Below are 20,710 nucleotides of genomic sequence, written 5' to 3' on the forward strand. Positions count from 1 at the left end.
CCTTACATGCTGGAGTGCCTTTTCACCTTGTCACTAGACACTTGCTGGATTTGGCAAATTAATAAGTAATTCGCAGTGGGTCACCCAGACAATAGCATAAACAAGAAAAATTATTCTTTATGTACAGCTTAATGAGTCCCCATATTCTGATCAAAGATGCTTTCCCTCTCCTAATCCCTCCACGCATATTGTGCAAACATGCAGGCCATGACTCCTCCTCCTCAGAAAGCCCCAGCACAGCTCCTATAATAAAAGTTCTGTAGACCATGTCTCTGTAGGTCACTGAATTAGCTAACTGTAGGGGCATCTAACTTCCACCCCATGCTGTCTCAGCTGGATGTAGGTTTTCTGGGAGGCGCTTATGTGTAGCACCTGGCAGAGTGGGGCCCAGTGGTCTGAATTTTCAAAAGTAACTAGTGATTTGGGGTGCCCAACTTGAGTCAACTTAAAGGGACTTGATTCTCAGAAAGTGCTGAGCACCCATCTCTATAAAACAGACCTCTTTCAGGTGTCTCAGGTTGGACACTTCACACCTTTGTGCATAAAAATGGAGGCTACGTCTCTGGAAAGACAATGGGCTTGTCTACGCAGTGTAGTAGTGTGCATAAGTGGGGTGTGAATTCTAATGCACATCAATGTGTTGTGCACTAACTGGCCTGTGTGGACCCTGTTGGCAAGCATTACAAGTTCCCTAGTGTGTGTTAACATAGTATTGTTTGAAACAGGACTGCATTAATGTGCACTAGGAAACTTTTAGCATGCAGCAGCAGGGTCCACAGGCGCCAGTTAGTGCGTAACACATTGATGTGCATTGGAATTTACATCCCACTGATGTGCACTGCCATACCATGTAGCCAAGCCCAGTGAGACAACTTACTGCTTGTCTGTACAGCTAAAGAGTGTTCACAGGTTGGGATGCAGTGTCTTGGATCCACTAGTCCACTCCACATTCTCATTTCATAATATTAGAAAAAAATATTATAAAAATAACCCCTTAGTAAAATAGTCTTTAGCAACTAGAAACCAACAGTTTCCAAAAGCTTTGCAGAGACATGTAGGAAGTACAAATCAAGTCAACTGGGAAGGGAAGGCTGTTTTCAAGAGTCCCAAGTGATCCTGTCTCCCCACTTTTGAAACTATCCCAATCTATTTGTGATCTTTTTCCCAACTGCTGGTTCCTGAGCCAACAGCAATGGAAGGATAGTTGAGTTCTTGACATCTGTCCTGGATCCAAATTCCATTGAAACTATCATTCTTAGCTTGAAAACCTTTCAAACAAATATACCGGTAACTATATTTTTAAAAACTCAGCAGCATGAGGTCACTGACACTTTTACCAATGCTATTTAGTAATTTTGAAAAACTTATTGGAACATATTGTTTGAACAAAGATGACTACAGAACATTTTATATACTGGAACAGTTTTGCAAGTGTATACTACCCAGCTTTCTACATGTCTGGGCTTTCAATTAATATTTCAGTTGTACAGATAAACCATGTACTGAATATGAAAATGTTAAGATCACCCATTTACTGACATATCTCTCATTATACTGGTCTTTTTTTGCAGGAGACTCTGTCTGACATTATAAAGAAGAATTAGAAAATCTGACACCCTGATTAGCCGATAGCCATAATAACTAACCTGATCACAGGTGCTGCTGTGAATCTTCAATTCCCAGTATCCTAGTTCTTGAAAGGTGTTCTCTTAGACCCCGGTTCAGCAGTCTACCCTATTCAGCAAAGCATTTAGGCACAGACTTAAGTGCTTTGTTCAGTAGGGATGGGCTTAAACACCTTGCTTTGCTGAACTGAGTCCTTAAATGGAAGTTAAGTGTGATCAGCACCTCACAGAAGGCACTCAGCACCTGGCAGGATCAGCTCATTTATTCAGCAACTCATACACTGTCCAAACACTGTAAGTTGAGGCTACTTTTATTCAGCAAACTATGTCCCCAATATTAACCGCATAGCTCTAAGAATGACAGCTATTTATCGACCAGTCAAAATGTGAGACTTCCTAATGCCTATTTTAGCTGCAATAATTAATAATTTTAATATTTAAATATAATTAATGGTGTAGTATCGACCTCTTAAATTATTCACTCTACATAGAATGTTTTTTTCATTAATGCCACGCATTTTATTAACATATGTATGAACAGTGTGGCTTAATCCTATTAATAAAAACTAATTTAAAAGTCATTATCTTTTTAAATTATACAGGCATTTGTAATATAGCTCTCCTTGCTATGCCTCAGCTCTGGGTGAGATCTGCTCTGGCTTCCAATAGCTCTTCATCCATGGTCTGGCCACACTGAATAAAATGCTTTCCTTATTAAAGTGAATAAAGTATTATCACTTGACTAGCTCATAGCTAGCCACGGTTAACTCATTGCCTTTACCAGACCAGGGGCTAGGAGTGTGGTCCCCTCTCTCTTTCATTGTAAAGTCCTTTGGAGTCCAGAAACCAGACAATATCCTCTTCTGGACTTGAAAAGAATTCTTCTCCTTATTCCTTTCAAAGCTGGTCTCTTTCTAGCAATCTCTAGGTTTAAAATACACATCAGTGATTTTCAAGTTAGATTCCTAACTCTCCAAAACTCTCAGGCAGTATATAAGAATAAGGAAATCAATGGGAAGTTTGCCTATGGGCACACAAGAGGGTCCTCAGCAAGGATGTGTGGGAGACTTCCTGTCTGATCTATTTTAGGACACATACCATTTGTATCTAAATACAGGACAAAATTAAAAGTGGCATGAAGTGAATCCAAAAGGAAGCAACATCTGGCCATTCAATAATAATAAAGAGTCTGAAAGGAGCGATGGCAATAGGGCATGAAGGGAACCGGGATGCACCTAAATGAGGCATAGAGGGAGACTCTGGGGATTTTCTACAAACTAAGTGCTCCAAGCTTTCAATGCAGCTGTCTCCTTTATCAAGCCCCTTTTCCCACCCAGGTATAATTCCACACTCACATGCCTCTTACGGACTTGCTGATACCTGCAGGAGGGAGCCCTGCTTTAAGGAGCCTCATGCAGAAATTATCCGCCAAACCCAATTTGAACCTTTGTCACGTATTAAAACAAAGAGAATTCCCCTGAAATCACTTTGTTCAAAAGAATTAAGATTGAATGTATTTCACCCACCAAAAAATTACAGGCAACAAAAATTCCAAACACTACCAAGTCTGTAAATGAAAAATAAAGAGATCTAGCCACGTCCTCATTGTCATATAATCCTTCCTCTCTTGCCATCATCCTACTTGACTTACACTTTCCATCTAGGTTTAGCCTTGCCCCTGCAAATATGCAATAATATATGCACAAGTCAAAATTACTAGGAGAATATAAAAATCTTATACCTATTTACAATATACTAGAATACTAAAACAAGGCACCACTAATCAATACAAAAAGACAACACAGGATAGTTATTATAATTATCACTTATAAGGTCTGTATAAAATTAGACAAGCTTGCACCAGGACATTTGCCACACATTTCATAACACCAAACAGATCAATTATTTTATTTCTGCTCATAAAAACGTTCTTCTAGCCAACAGCACGTCATAACATAAAACCTATTGTACTCTGACAAAACTGAATGTAGCTTAGGACTACATTCCTCTCATAATCTTTACTACCAATGGCAAAGCATGAATTCAGTATCATATTTCCATATACAGACTAAAGCAAGAGGGTAAAGTTGAGGTTGCGTGGGTACTATAAACTGGGTGAGATGATAGTGTGTGAGTAGAGTAGTATATATATATAAAGAACAAAGTCCCCACAGACCAGATATACCAAAGTAAAGTGTCACTAGCTGTTGCCCGCACAACAGATGTAAAACCTGCAGATAAATGAAGAAAAAATACTAAAAAACAAAACACCCTATCAGTGTGGGGGAACACTTTTCACAACGTTAGCACGCCTAACTCATAACTCTGTGGACACCAAAAACCCTGGACTTAACAGCAACACTTGTTTTATGGCTCGTTACAACAATTTGTAACACACCCTGCTGCCTTAATCGGCCACTTCATTTTAAGTGGTCTCCTGCAGCATGTGTGAACTCCTTATGTGTAACAATCTGTCATATCTTGTATTTTGCTTAGACACTCTGGTTACCGCCTCCAGACCAGAAGAAAGAGCTCTTTGAAGCTTGAAAGCTTGTTGCTTCCAGTTCTCAGTGGTGGCAGATGACAGAACAAGGAGCAATGGTCTCAAGTTGCAGTGGGAGAGGTCTACGTTGGATATTAGGAAACACCATTTCACTAGGAGGGTGGTGAAGCACTGGAATGGGCTACCTATGGAGGTGGTGGAATCTCCATCCTTAGAGATTTTTAAGGCCCGGCTTGACAAAGCCTTGGCTGGGATGATTTAGTTGGTGTTGGTCCTGCTCTGAGCAGGGGATTGGACTAGATGACCTCCTGAGGTCTTCCAACCCTAGTATTCTATGATTCTAAGGCTTCCCAAACCATCCAAAACTCAAAGTGCGGAACCTTTGAGTCATTTACTTCAGTAACTAAAAAAAGTTGTGATTTCAGTAGCTGTGAAAATTCCAAGACAGATCATTAAAGTGAGTTGAAAGATCTACCCTAAAGAACATGAAACACAAGCTGCAGGAGATCAAAGCAATCAAGAACATAACAGGCATTCCAAGATATAACAATAAAGGGCCAGATTCATGCCAGATGTAATTCCACTGACTTCCCTATTTTCTTTATTAGCTGCATCTGTAAGAATTAAGTTTGTCACCTTCTGGCAATATGTAATTTCAGATGTAAAAGAGTAAAATATAACGTACCACATTTTGATTTTATCGACCAGTTCTTTGATTCACTAGCACTTTGTCACAGAGATGAAAAACAGATGCAAAGACATTTTGGGAACTATTTAGTTCCTATTTCTGAAAATACCCAAAGCTTACAAATACTGTTAATTATTCATGTAATTTGAATATTAGAGGCACTGCGATTTTATTTTACTTCTGTAATAAAATGCAAATAATTATTTTTTATATTTCATTAGGCAGGTTTTTATTATTATTATTAGTGCTATTGTTGAACATTAAAAGGACTTAACACTAGCACTTTAAAGTTAAATTCAACTGATTAAAAATCCCAGGTTATTGGTAAACCATTGACTCATTATTTAAAACAGTTGAGACCCAGTGGGTGTATGTCTGCAGCCTTACTATCCTGGGCTGCAAGCTTGGCAGAGATTATAAACTGAGCAAGGTTAGAGCTAATCAGGATTTGAATGGGCAACGTCTAATGAAAACTTGAGGTGTTAGGAAAGTGATATTGGTTAATCAGTGGATGGCACTCTTCTCTCTGATTTAGTACTAAGCCAGTGCCCCCAGCAAATTATGCAAGGGCACTGTTCTGTAGAAGGTACCATCTTTTTGTTTAGCTGGAAAATTGCAGTCCCGACCTGTAATTGTTGTCATGGTTACAGAGTGGTCAGAAAAAAAATGGGCACCAGGTGTGGGATTAGACCTTAATTAGGAGAGGAACACACAAACCATCCAAACTTCATATGTTTGGCTCCACTGCCAAAATATCATCATAACATCTATAGCCAGAAAGTTTCCTTCCTCCTACTTCTCTCAAGTCACTATTCCCCAAAACGACTGTCTAGTATTTCTTCCCCCATAGATGTAAACTCTCCTTTGATTTCAATGGGAGTTAGGCACCTGAATACCTTTGAGGATGTGGGACTCAGTCACCACTCTACTAGGTTCATGTGACTGCAATTTGTTACATAAGTGAATGTTTCTAGCTAGACATGCTCAGTTCCTGCACATGACAGGATCTCTGCTCACATGGTGGAGGTGGTGAAGACCGGGACTCCACCAAAAAGTACCTGCTAACATACCAACTGGGATGCAAGTGCAGTAACTCATGACATTCCCAGTTCATCTACTCTATTTACAGTATTAGTTCAAAGGAGATTTTCCAAAACACAGATGAGAGAGGTACCATTAACGTTCAATGGGCATTGGAAACTGACTGTTCTTTGTACCTTTGGAAAGCTCCCGCTTAACTCATTTCCTCCTTTTTGTCACATTAAAAATCTCATGGCACTTTCTTTTCTTTCCTTTTCTTTTTTTGGCCATTGTAAGAGCGACAGCCTTACTATGTAATATGGGTAGTTATAATCCTGCCTAAATCCCCTTCCCCCCCTTGCAGTTTCAACTGAACATGCTATTCTTTTGTTCTTTTCATAAACTTGTGCAGTAGTATTTCATAGATTGTTAAACAGCCGCCATTTTCTACCACAGATGTGGCTGCATTTCAGAGGAGTGTGGAAGGGAATGAAAGTATATCTTTGTATATAGTTTTAAATGTTTGTAATATGCTTTCAGATCCTTTGGAATGAAAGTTGCTAAATAATAGGTTATATTTATAACTACCACCACAGACTTTGTTTGTATCTGTAAAATGTCTTGATGTTAAAGCAAAGACCTGATGTTTCAGACACATTACCAAATTCCTCTAGACTCTAACTATGACCTCAGAAAGGGGATGGGATGGAGAGGAGAAAGAGAGAGAGTAAAATAATTAATTTGGTAGCGCTAAAGCATAAAATTTTGCATTTTTTCATATTTATGTTTGTTATGGAAAAGCAATCATCTTAGTGATGGTTGAACAAACTCAAACAAACCATTATGTTTGCACACAGCTCTTAAAGGGTTTTTCTTTTGAGCGGCAAATTACTTTACATTACTGCCCTTTGATCTACCCTAGAATTTTGATATTTTCCCATAACATTCTAACACTAGGGGAAAACTATATTTAAATACCACTGCATCAGTATTCTCTTTGTTAGTCAATTCCATGTTGCAACAATGGCTTGCTGCCAGCATTTACCGAGACTGAAGGGTGCTTTTTTCTGCATAATTTCTTCTCATTTAAAAAGAAAAAGAAGGGGGGGGTGAACAGATTCCGTCTCAAAATGACGATGTTTAGAGATACAGAAAGTTATTGTTCTCACGTTCTTCCTCAAACATAATACATTTCCCCAAAATATAAACTGGGGGATTTACTATGTATAGGGATCTTTTGTGATATAGTCATACTGGAAATTATTTTCTTAGGGCATTTCAAATTCCCCTTACTTATAATAGTGGTCTTAAAAAACTGATGCACACATTCCATTGTGAAAAAAACAATATAAATAAATTTCAAGCAAAGGGCCCAATCATGCAGTTCTTACACAGGCAAAATGTCCATTAAGGTCTCCCTGCAAGTAGTACTTCTAGGCCCAGGAAATGGGAAATACCAGTGACATTATACATGCTAACTTGGCAACTAATGTAATTGTTCATATAATTCACCTGTATTCACTTTTAGCAGTGGAGGATCCAAACTATTGAAAAAATTGGCATGTTATAAAATCTGTCACTCTAGGCATAAAATTTCCATTAGTCTTCCATGATGCAATCACGGATAAAGAAAGTAAACAGGAGAGTCACTTCAGTGTGAGCTTCCATTTTGGTTATTGACTGTACAAAATCTTTACCTGTCTGCAAAAATCCCATGTGAGCTAAAGAGAGAAATATCAAGGTTTCAGTCTTAACATGAGTCTTGCAAGCAAAAGTTACATGGGCATGTAATGTAGTGCTCCGTGCCTGCCCTACTGCCCACCAGCAGCTCTCAGCAGCTGAACAAAGCCAGGGACTGGAGTGGAGACTTTCTAGCGCTACAGGAAGTATTGTTGGTGTTTCAGGAGGCAGCCCTTGGCTACGTCAGTATTTGATACATTGCCAAGCATGGTGCTGGGAGCAATGTTCTGTTGCAACTGCAGCCTTTAGAAAGAGAGAAAATTGAGGTCCTGCCCATTTGGGGTCATTAAAGATTCTACGGCATTTTTAGCAAGCGTTAGGAGAGTGACTGATGACATCCCTGGCCAGAGTCTGATTTGGATAACTACTGAGCATGGATGTAATAAGAGTAATAAGAGTAATAAGAAATCCATGCATATACCAGACACCAATGCTTCACCCAAAACTCAAACTGAACTACATTCAACCCTTTACACGGGTCTGACATGTTTGGGTAAGGGATCTTGGGGAATGACTGGGAGCAGCAGAGTGTGTTTTGGGGCTCTCTCTGCAGGATTCCTAGCTGGTTGCAAATCTTCTCGGGGGACAGCTCAGAGAACAATTACCCTCTGTCCCCTGACTACCGGGTCCCCTCTATTTTCAGAGGGCTACCCAGCAGGCCCACACACCCCTTGGTCCCTTTCCCTCTGGGTGTTTTGGAACAGGTGATAGGCCTGCGGCCACTGCGCTGTATCATGGGGAGTAAGTGATTAGCCCATCCACCCTGTTTTTGACAGGTAGCAAACTGGCTCAGTCCTCAATAGGGACAGGTGATTTGCAGGGGCTGACACAGTCTTGTACTGTGGCAGGTAGATCACTCAATCGTATTGCTGCTGGCCCTTCCTATTTTTACTGCTCTGGAACTGATCACCCCCAAGGACGTCGTTTACTGTCACGTGAGATTAGAGATTTCAAAATAGCCCAGACCGCTCTGTCAGTGAAGTTCAACAATGCCTTTAATTTGGGGGTGGTGTGGATATGCGTTACAATTGGCAAGAGCACAATTATAGTTGTTTCTCTGTTTCCTTTTTACATTCTGCCCCCACAGCTGACTTCAGTGGTGGCGCATGGATATTAAAAAAGGGCAAAATTTGACTTTTTTCCAGAGCTTTCTAATTTTGATGTGAACTTGGCACATAGGATCTTTACTTGAAAAGTTTTCCCCCCACTAATTCCTTGGGAGAAAAAATAGGTTCAGGTAGATCTATGGTGTAAGCAGGAGGGAAACAATCAGAGGGTTACCATTTTAAGCTATAGTTTTTGCACTAAAATATTTCAAAAAATTACTTGGACTTAAGTGAAATGTAGCTAGTGATTTAAGTATAACAGGATCGAATAGGCTGCAGCTATTTTTAAAGAGTCAAGCGGTGATGCACTGCTCCGTGTTCACAAACATGGCTCCCATTAACTCTATTGGGAGTTATAGAGCAGTATTAAGCAACAAATTAGCCCATAGATGTCTGGAAGAGGCCACTGTCACTGTGCAGCACTAGGCATTTTCATAGGCAAATTCATGAGAGCTGAGAGGCCTGAAAAGTTGAGCCTCCTTTTTTATTAGGGTGAGGGATTTTAAAATTCAGTGGAGACCCTGGACCCAGTTAGAATCCCAGCCCAAAGTGTGTTTGCCTCTCAAATGCTATTTTTCCTCTGATATGCTCATGGTGCAAAAGCACATGACTGGCACCAGATGGGAAAATGAATATCTCCTCAGCTGGCCATGCTACTCACTCTCACTACATCACCCACCTCAATATTGTCTCTTCTATTTTTATCTGCAAAAAAAATAAATAATTAAGCAGGCTGCTTCTGTTAAGCGTATGGTCTCCACAGAGTAAGTCGTTACATCCCAGACTGACGCATAAAGCACATTTCACTTTTTACACTAATGTGCATCCTCATGATGATTTGAAACTGGCCACAACGTTACTTAGGAAAAAGAAATGTAGATTTTTAGGAATAGTTCAGATATGTAAGTGCTGCCCTTCTGAAGCCCAGACTTAACCCTCAGTCAGGAGATAACATTTTCTCCGTAATAAACATGCATTTATGAAATGGAAAAGAACATGATGCCTCTGGGTTTCTTTGTGGCTCTGCATATCCTAAGTACCATCTATCTTAAGAAAATGGGATCTACACAATCTATCCAAATTCTATTGAGGCAGAGTAACTGAGACAAAGTCAAGGGTGATAGCCAAGACTTTCCAGAACCTGTATGTCTTTGCATAAGGCAGAACACTGTAGATACGCTTTCAGAATAATAGGGCCCTAGACATTGCAATAGTATAGTTGTTTAGAAAAAATTGGATTTGATCGATGACGTGGTCTGGCCTACAAATTTCTGCTGATTGTTGTATGCTTGTAGGGATACGTATAGTAGATAGCAGAAAGGCCTCTTTGTTTGTACTTGGAGAGCAAAATTATATGGCTCACTAAGCAATCCACTATAATGGCTCAAAAATGTATTTTGATTTCACCAGTATATGTTATTATTATTATACTTTTAATATACGCAAAGAAAAGTTAAACCTATATCAACGCACTTGATATTTTCAGTACCAAATCCCACAGTTCTTACTCAGGCAAATCTCTTGATGTCATTTCTACTGCCCACATCCATTGATTTCAATGGGAGTTTTGCCCACTAAGGGCTGCCGGATTTAGGTCCAGTATGGGTTTTGGATATTGTAACTGATGTTTGAAATATATGGTCCAAATTATGTGAATAATTTCTTAACTCCCTTCTCTTTGTTGTTATACCAGACGAACCAAACTCCTGGAGTTCTCTCTCTGCCACCTCCCCAGGTCTGCCGGAAATAGCTATTTCCCTCGATGACATAATCTCACCATTATCTTCATCACATCTAGCCCCACTCTCTGACCCTTCTCACCAGATAAACCCAGAACCAAGATGGGATATCAAGAGGGAACATGATGTAAGAAAACCAAAGGAGCTTTCGTCAAATGGCCACAAAAAGAAAAGGTTAGGAGAGCAAAGAGAAAGGTCAGCAAGTCCTAAAAAGGTAGACAGGACAAAGCATGAAGAGGCTTCTAGGAAAGGATACTCAGAAGGCAAAAAAAAGACCACTGGTGGTGGCAGGCCCACCTCTGAAAATAAGGCAGTGGGACAGAGTGTTACGATCGAGGCTGGAGCAAGAGAGCATGTATGTGCCGGAATCAGTGACGAACATCTTGGGAGATCCAAGAAGCCGGAAAGCAAGAAAGATGGATCTCTCAGTATGAAAGAAGATTACAGATCTGGAAATACCACAGAGAAGAAATCAGCTGCAGCTTCTGAACATGTCAAGCTTGATTTAGTTGGTGCTACAAAGACGTACAGTAGCAATAGCTGCAGCTCACATGGAAGTGATATGGACCAGAACAAGAGGGACCCTGATGGGAAACCCAGTGAGTTCCCCAGGAAGGGACATCTCCATTCCATTAACACGCGCAGCATCAACAATACAGTTCGGAAGGCAACTGTCTCACCAGGTCCATGGAAAATTCCTGGCTCGGATAAGCTACCTAGTGTACTAAAGTCTGGCACGTCTGCCATGAGCAGATAAATAAGTGAACTGTTGCCCTCTAACTGTTTCACACTGATGCAAAACATACTTCTTAGCTTCTGTCTCACATTGATTTATTTTAATTTATTTTAACTCTCACACATATACACAAAACACTGAGGAATGGAAACATTAATGTGTAATTCCATGACAATGTGCACAATGTCTAATAAGTTCAAGCAGCATATAGTCAACATGGAGATTTAAAACTGACCCTAAAGTCCCCAGTTCCATTTTAGGGACTTTGGCAGCTATGGAAGAAACCAAAACAATACGAAGGACAATACGTCAGAGAAGGACAGTGCAGTGTAGCTTTAGTATTTTTATTCCACTGCATGAAGGACTTGGATTTAGTTCAAACTTTATATCAAGGAACTGGAACAAGTTAGAGCAATCACAAACTGGAACATCGCCTTAAATAAAACTGCACGAAGCAAGCTGAAACTGAGAAAGGATATTTTAACTGAACGAAGATGTTGTAAATACATTGTTCTCAACATATCTAGACAAGGGTTGAAGGGTTTCTTTGAAACTATACGCCCATGACATGTCTCCATTGTTAACAATTTGGAATAGTCCACATGATGCCCAGGCAGCATAGTTCACTTCATGTGTTGAGTTGGATGAGTTGGGGAATCTAGTGGATTAGTTGGTGTGATAGCATTTCTACTGCCATTTTGTGAACAAACCATATTTCTGTACATTGGAAAGGAGTTAGGGTGCAGTTGTAGTTGCAAATTATCCTCAAAAGCGATTTACCACAGGTTCCCCTAATATTACAAGTAGCACAGAAACCTCAATTGGGCAAGCTCAAAACTGAGACTTACGGTTACAAGACCCAGGATGATTCTTAAAAGAAAAAAAGCTGCAGTTTCCTTAAAAAAAGGCCTCTCTCTCCCACAGAAAACAATAACTTTGCTTATTAACAGTGCTATATTTCATACATCTGTACAGACTTTAGTTAAGGCATCTTTAAGTTTTGGCAGATCAGACCCTTTTAATGCACACACGAACACAGATGAGACTTGTTTCCAAGATAAAAGTTCTTAGTTTATTATATTTTTATCAGAGGAATTTTCTCTGGCTTTTATTTCCATCTTACTTGTTTCTCTGTCTCGAATTTCAAGTCTCAAGTCCACCTTCCTGGGGAAGGATTCCAAATTCCATGAGTCACCATTTTGTCCCCAGTAGGTTTCTTGTTTTGCCAAAAAGCTCTGGATACTACTACACTGGTTGTTTAAAAAAATGTTGATGCTATTTTTAGAAATAGATAGACATCAGTACGCTAGCAAACACTGATCTTCATGTGCTCTGCTCAAGAGTCACATTGAGATCATCATTATCCAAACAGGTCAGCACATAACTATATGTCTCATACACTGCACTAGACTCATCCTCCCCTTAGAATGTGCAGGCATGTTTCTTCCTGTCAAACTATTTAAAAAGTCTCAAACAAAGGATTTTGCAGCTTTTAAAACCTTTTTTTAAGAAAAACTCCATTTATCATATTTAAAAAAGCACAAATCCATGTAGCTGTTGACAACTTTTATTTAATTAAAAAAAAAAAAAACTTTATCCCCTGAACTAGAAATCCAATATAATTTGCCATTAATTTATTGAATTGGATTTTGGACAATGCTTCAGTAGTGTAGATGCACGTCCCAGTATCTTATTTTCGATGTGTAAAGAAACAAATCATAAAACCTGAAAAACAATTGAGATTATGCTTGCATAAACTCTAATTTGCACAGTTCACAGCTACTCCTTGTGCGGTAATTGCTTTATGCGGCTGTAATCAATAACCTGTGAAGACAGCACATCATCTAAACCCCATTCCAAATAATATTTCTGTGTAGTGTTAGCTGTGAATTTACCCTGTACAGCTCTATCTCTATAAATATAATTCCATGTATTAATAGTCACAGAAAGGCTGTAAGTGAGCAACTATTTTTATGAAACGCACCACTATGGATAAATTAACTTTTACAGAAAACTTGTTTACTGTATGATAATCTAAACCACTGTCAAATAAAATATATATATCCAAAAATCTTTTTTTCAACTGTACATACTGTGTATTAATTTTGAGAGTTTTTTTTAAGTGGGCTACCAAGAAATAAATGTTTGCATGCACTGGACTGGAAATAACACACAATTTCATTATGCAAAACATCTTGCCATGTTGATTTTTTATTCAGAGGAAAAATACAATTTCTGAATTAAAATGCAGGCAGCCAGTACAGATATCATAAAGAAAATTTATTTTGTATGTCTGTATTTAGAAACAGCAAAAACTCACTTTTGGGCAAACCCCCCACTCCCCAAAAAACCTGAACTCTCCCTCCCCTCCCCCCCCCATCATGAAATATAAAAAATAGAGATGGGTCAGCCCCACAGCACTGGAAGCCAACATTTTCGCTTATCTAATGTGGACAATTGGAATTTGGCAGTTTGAGCACTATAAAGGTTTGCTGCGTGGATTGTGGGGCATGATTTAAGTACCAAGTTACCTGATAGAAACCGTCTATCAGAATATATCAGGAAACGTCAGAGAGTAATTTTGTTGTATTGAATGGATTTAGGACACTAATGTATGTTATAGGGGCCTTCTCCTGCTCCCATTGAGCTTAATGGAAAAACTCCTGTTAAATTCGGTGGGCACAAGATTCAGCAAGGATTATTATGTAATTTGCTAACTCATGACACCTTAGAACCATGGACACTAATAACTAAAATTGATTCCTACAGATATGAGATTTTGAAACAAAATGAACATTTTTGTTCCATTTTTTCTTAAAATGTTCTTTCATTTAGATGTTTGGAATCTGGAAAATTTCAGTTTTCCGTTTTCAATATTTGGATTTTTGGCAGGGCTGGAACTCCGCTCTTTCCTTTTTGCCTTTGGACCCCTTTTTTCCATTGGTAAAAGACAGAGGAACTCACTGGTTAGCAACTGTTTCCCAACTTCATCTAACTGGAAAACAAAAAAAATGAGAACAATTTTGTGTGTGTGTGTGTGTAAAAAATAGAGGCGAGAGGTCTAATAAAGGAGGGGGGAATCCAGAAACCAAAAATGAAAACCTGATTTGTTTCATTTGGGGGGGCGGGTGAATTAAAAAAAATCAGCATTTTAAGTTGAAGCAAAACAAAAATATGGCTTGTTTCAAATGGCAATTCAAAATTAAATGAAGCTTTTGTTTTGAAATTTCCTGAAGGAAAAATCAAAATTTTTCATTTAAATTACAGTTTGCCTGGAAAAAAATCTTTTCAATTAAACTTTATTTGTCAGCAGGAAAATTTTCCACATGAATATTTCCCACCAGTTGCACTAATAACTTTGTTGTTTTTTACTATTACAATACCTAACAACAAATACACCATGGCTTTAGACCTCTGGTCATAAGTGGAACTGTCTATCATTCCCATGTCTAGATTGGTGAATAAGGGTCTGATTCAAATCCCACTGAAGTCAATGAGAATCCTTCCATTGACTTCAAAGCAGTTTGGAACAGATTCTAAATTTACAGCACTGAGTGTTTCCCTCACTTTTACATACTCATTGCATTTCCTATTAGTAATGATACACAGCAAGCAATGCATTTCCCAGGGGATTGTTTTACTTCCAGAGAAATTAAAATTCACCCTGTTTTTTGGACTCCTCTTATAATACCACCTGAACCATCATGTTCACTCAGAAGCATATTGCCCTTAGTGTTGCAGGTTTCCCCACAATGTCTACTCCATGTTTCAACCTGAACAGGAGGGGCCCCCTGTACAGGTGCGAGTCTAGCTCAGTCCCTGTATCTATTTGGTTGATGGCCTCACTGCGGGCAATCATCACTCAGAAGCATATTGCCCTTAGTGTTGTTTTTGCTTATACATCATTTGATACCAGTCTAGTAACATGGGAGATTGAATAGTTACACAGATTTTCCACTTGCAGCATGTAACATAATTGGCTGTACACTGAGAAACAGCTCCTTAACAGCAGAGCCTATTGTTATAGCCGTATAGCATGCATGTGATTGGGAAAAATACAGATTTGGGGGGGAGGATTTTGGCAAAATTAGCACTTTCTTCCTAGAGCTGTAGCATTGCTTTGAGGAGTTGAGCGGCATGTGACATATTCTGTTTATCTCTTCACTTGATCAATGGCTACTTGGATGGATGGAGAAAGTCTTAATAAAATGCTAACTATGTTATTAAGGAGAACTGCCTGAACTGACCTAGGGGCAGGTTTAACTATTGTTTATATAGTACTCAGTGTTTGTGGTGGTCAAGGTCTGATGTAATGAGCTGCGGAAAGGCAGACCTTTTATATAGATCAGCTGGGCTTGGTAAGGTAACAAGCCCCAGCTGCTTTTGCTCACCAGTCATGCATCATTTCTCTGTCGGGTTCCACACCAATACAGATCTGACAGGGAAAATGGAGGTTAGAGCCTGGGCTCTTGCTGGACATGCCCTGCATGGGGCCTTACAGGTTGGGTGTCACACGGACAAATAAGGAAACAAAGTGTTAGTGTTAACCAGAGTCACTTACATTCAAACCCAGAAAAAAATCCCTCGAGCTGCACAGTCTTTTCAACTGATGCCTTTTCTTTTAGTACTTGTGAATGGTGCTCGACTGATAGCCATGGAGACTGACAGTCTCTGTTACCTACAGGGCTGATAGCTATGGGCAGAGGCACTGCAGGTTTCCCCACAATGTCCACTCCATGTTTCAACCTGAACAGGAGGGGCCACCTGTACAGGTGCGAGTCTAGCTCAGTCCCTGTATCTATTTAGTCGATGGCCTCATTGCGGGGACAGTCAACAAGGGGGCCCTTTAGTGCTGACTGTAGAAATGATTGGGCAATGTAAATATTTGTCCAAAGGGAACTGGCCTAACACCAACTACCCAGCTCATAATACATAGGTCTAACCATGGCCCCATTTCTCTTCTCCCATTTACCGCTAAACCAACTGAATGTGCCATTTACACCATTGCCCTGAGTTCCTCTCTTTCAGCTCCAACCGAAACCCAGTCATTCTGGTTTCATCATCTCCATTCCACTCTGAAAGTTAAGAGCTTTGCATCGGAAGCTGCCCCAGATCCTCACAGCATTATTTGACATCTCAATAATGGAACCACTTTGTATTCACAGGGCTGAGATTAAATGCTCAGTTACCTTAATCATTAACACAGCTATAGAGTCCAGGGTTTTTTGGATACCGCTGACCATTGTCAACACTCTTGTGTCTGGCTCATTTATTCATGTTTTACTTAGAAGTGTTCTGACTTTGTCCGTTTTGTGAGGCCTACTAACTCTTCCATTGTCATGCACCAGCTGAGAAGGTGACGCTCCTGTAGTTACATATTAGGCAGCCATGCTTTTTTTGTCCGTTGTTCTCTGCTATACATACCATAGGTAGGACTATAGTACTTACACAGAGCTCTCACCACCACACAAGTAGTGCTAGTTTGCCCAAGTAAATGCACTATTATCAAGGACTTTTTGGAAGTTAGTAGTTATTCTGGATTTACACCTGTGCAGGAGATTGGAATTTGATCCAGTCCCCTGAGTCGTATCATTAAATATTGCATCTACATTTGTTTTAATAAGCATAACGTACTATACGCTGTAGGAAGGTTGAGACCAAGTCAGAGCGCCTTTGTCTTTACAGCTAGCCCTTTCCACGTTACATTTCAGTTGGAAGTAGCAACCAATAGAATAGCTCTTCATATTACCAGTAACACCACATTGTGCTCATAGAAGTTTTAATCTTCAATGCAATTAACTCCAACAAGACTCTGCTGAGCTAAGAAGGCATTATGATCCCCATTTTACAGATGGGGGAACTGAGGCTGAGAGGTTAAAGTTGCAAAGGGCCAGAGGGCGTCTGTGGCAGTGTCAGGATCAGAACTCATAAGTTCGTGATTGTCAATCCTGAGCTCATGCCATAGCTCCCACTAAGATGTTGCCATTCTTTATTTAGGACTGCCTCGTCTGCTTCTGTCACCACCTATCTTCTCTGCCCCATTGACCTCTACTCTGTACAATGAATAAATACAGTGAGCCATTTGGACAATTAATTGCCATTCCCAAGGATTGGATTGCACTCCAGATTCTGGACTGATGTCAAACAGTAGCACAGGTCAAGGATTTTTCCTGTGGCCTGATCCCACAAGCACTCCAAACACAGAAGTCCCATTGATTCCTTTGGGAGTTCTATGCATGGAAGGCTTGCAGGGTCAGGCTTTTACAATGTCCATAACTCCTGATAGTTTATTATCACTTCTTTCTAGGTAACCATAACCACAATTCACCAGCATCATAGAGCCTGCTCCAGTTTTCTGAAAGGTCAGTCAGATCTGAATGTGCAATGTTTTGAATTGGGGGGAGGGGGTAAGAGAGGTTACTTACCTTGTACAGTAATTGGAATTCTTTGAGATGCTCAACTCCTCTGGGTGCGCCACTTCAGGTGTGCATGTCCCTTGTGCCTCCAATCAGAGATTTTCAGCAGCAGTGCCCGTTTGGTCCACACATTCGCCCTAGCTATCCTCGTGCCCATACTGAGAGTATATAGGGCTTCAACAGACAAAGCACCCTTGATTCCTGCTATACCACACAGATAAGCCTGTGAAGCAGCGGGGGGAAATGGGAGGTGCTGCTGGAGATCCCATAAGAACAAACATCTCAAAGAACTCCAGTTACTGTACAAGGAAAATAACCTCTCCTTCTTCAAGTAATATCCTTATGGGTTCTCCAGGGGACTCCCAATCAGTATTCCTCACCGGAGGAGAGGGCTTCAGAGTAGGATCTGAAACTGACTGCACAACAGCAGACCCAATGCAGCATTCACTCGGAATATATGCACCAAAGCATAGTGTCTTGAGAATGTGTGGCTGGAAGCCAATGTGGGGGCTTTGCAGATTTCTGATATAGGTGCCCACCAGTAGGGCAACAGAGGTGGACTGAGAGCTGGTGGAATGATCTATTAACTTTTGCATGTCATGGGACATCACCAGCTTCATAGCAGGAGAGGGTACAACTGCAAACCCATTTGGAAAGTTTCTGGATGGGCACAGGTGTGAATTTAACTCTGTCCACAATGGAAACAACTCATTGAGGAGAAGTCTGCAAGGGTCTAGGTCTGTCCAAATAGAAGGCGAAGGCTCTCCTAATGTCCAAGGTGTGAAGGATGGCATCCTCCTTAGACCAATGAGATTTACAGTGAAAAACAGGAAGATGACTAGTCTGAAATATGAAAATCTGAGGTGACTTTAGGTAAGAACCAAGGATGTGGTCAGAGGGATATTTTAATCTTTAAAAAAAACAATAAAAAAAACTGGCAGTGGTTGGAGCGCTCATTTGAACTTGAATAATTGAATTTGTCAGAGTAAAAAAATGGGCTTCTGCTAGGTAAGCTCTAGCTCTTGTAGCATCCAGGATGGCCCCTAATAACTCTATTTGCTGAGCAGATAAGAGAGAGAGGAATTCTTGGTGTTGAGCTGAAGTCCTAGAAAGCTGAATAGGTTTGTAGCTCTCTTGATGGCAACTTGGACCTCAATGTAAAAACATCCCTTCGGTAGCCAATTATGGAGGCGGGGCAGCGACTACTGCCAGAACCTTTGTAAACACCATGGAGGCAGTAAAATGCTGAAGAGAAGCACTCGTATTGAAAGTGCACTTGACCAATGACGAATCATCAAGAAATGTCTTGTGAGAAGTGTTGCAATATAAAAATACATCAAGGGTTACAAATCAATCCCCCAGATCTAGACATGGTATAATAGCTTCAAATGTTATCATCCTGAATTTCTGACAAATGTCTTCAGCATTCTGAGATCTAGGGCTGGGTCTCCATCCACCCTCCTTTTTGGGAACCAAAAGAATAAAACCCTTTCCCTCTATACTGGGGGGACCTGGTTCCATAGCTTCTATTCAGAGATGGGACAGAGCTTCTTGCCTCAGTACAGGTTTGTGAGGTGTGTCCCTGAAGAGGGATAGGGCAGGAATGTGGGATAAGTGCATGGAATGGAAATGGATGAAGTAGCACAATGTTATAACCTCCAGAACCCCTTGTCGGAAGTAATCTGCTCCCATGAGTATGAAAAGGGGAGAGATGATCTCCAAAAGATGGGAAGGTGTGGGCAGGATAATGCAGGTTGAAATCCAAAAGGTGGGCATGTTAATGATCTCCAGCCAAGATATCAAAATGAACACTGGGCTGATGAGGACAATTGCATTGACACGGGTGGAGCAGCTGAAATTTTCCACTTTTGCACCCTAATTTTCTTTTTATGATGTTCCAATGATCTGTGGTAAGTAGGGAATTGAGATGGGAGGGGGGTCTTTGTGTCATCTGTGATGTACTAAATCTCCTCGTTTGCAGATGTATAAATTCCGAGTGAAAGGTTGTTCTCAAATCTTTAAGAGAGTGCAAGGACTCATCTGTGGACCCACTAAACAGCTTGAGTCCATCAAATGGAAGGTCCTTGACCATGCGCTGAACCCCTCTTGGGATTCCCAAGGACTGCAACCAAGAGGCTCTGTGCATTACAAAAGACATAGAAATGGAGCAAGCTGCCCTACCAGTTGTGCCGAGGGAGTGCTGTTCTTGCCAGGAGCTAATCTTCAGCAATGATGGCCTAAGTCTGTTCTCTCTGCTTCTGGGGTTGATGTTCAATAAAAGAGTTAAATTTGTTATAGTTGAAGTGGTTGTACTTAGCAAGACGTGCATGGTAACTGGCAATTCTGAATTGCAGGATGGCAGATGCAACTGAAGAGGTCTAAGCTTCTGGTCCTTATCGTGTGGGGTAATTTTTGAACAGTGTTGCCTATTGTGTTCATTCACTGTTTCCACAACCAGAGATTAGGCACTGAACCTCTAGATAAACCCTAGAGAGAGGGGTGGGCTTCATCCCAAGCTGCCAGCTTCATCCCGAGCTCCAGCCCAAGTTGCAACTTCAAAGCACTGTCTAGTGCTCTAGCATGAGCCCTGCTAACCCAACCCAGGCGAGAGGCTGGCTCCTGCGAGCTGTGTAAACGTACCCAAAATGTCCCTTGAAGCGAAAGCTCCAGGAGAATCAGGCCAAGGTTGATCATCAAAACAACCTTGACTAGAAATGCTGGAGTCCGAAGAGCTGTCTTTCTATAGACTAAAGGAGAGGCAGACAAAGGTCGAGTAGAAGATTGTCTGATATGTCCCATGGGTATCGGGAAACCATTGGCTACAAGCAAGTGATGCGGTACTGGGAATCTTCTCACATTCAGTAAATGACATTCAGGTTCATCACCGTAGACAAGCAGGTCTTTGGAGCATCTGTATTCCTGCAGTACTCAGTGGATCTGCACAGAAACCTGATGAGTCTGAGCAGTAGGAGCCTGGAGTACTGAGGACAGTGCAGAGTGCGTCAGTACAGATTGACTGGTAGATCTGGCTACCATAAATATCTCTGAAGGTCACCGTCAGTAACATTTTCAGCATCTCTGGAGTCCTTAGCACCTCGATCATCCTTAGATGGTACTGAGGAATGCTGTCTGGTCAT

General features: G+C 40.6%; 1 protein-coding gene across 8 annotated transcripts in view; it reads left to right on the forward strand.

Moving 5' to 3' along the window:
* The window catches only part of MAGI2 (membrane associated guanylate kinase, WW and PDZ domain containing 2), a 1,104,792-nt gene extending 1,091,547 nt beyond the window's left edge, over positions 1–13,245 (forward strand). For 7 of the 8 annotated variants that reach the window (XM_054017487.1, XM_054017504.1, XM_054017538.1 and 4 more), the window contains one exon: positions 10,376–13,245. In XM_054017487.1, coding sequence (XP_053873462.1) covers positions 10,376–11,178 — 803 coding nt within the window. In that variant the 3' untranslated portion in view covers positions 11,179–13,245. The remainder of the gene's footprint in view (positions 1–10,375) is intronic. The other variant, XM_054017545.1, reaches the window with a different exon arrangement.
* Positions 13,246–20,710: the final 7,465 nt, after the last annotated feature.

The sequence above is a fragment of the Malaclemys terrapin genome, chromosome 1 (genome assembly GCF_027887155.1).
Source record: "Malaclemys terrapin pileata isolate rMalTer1 chromosome 1, rMalTer1.hap1, whole genome shotgun sequence".
Lineage (NCBI taxonomy): Eukaryota > Metazoa > Chordata > Testudines > Emydidae > Malaclemys > Malaclemys terrapin.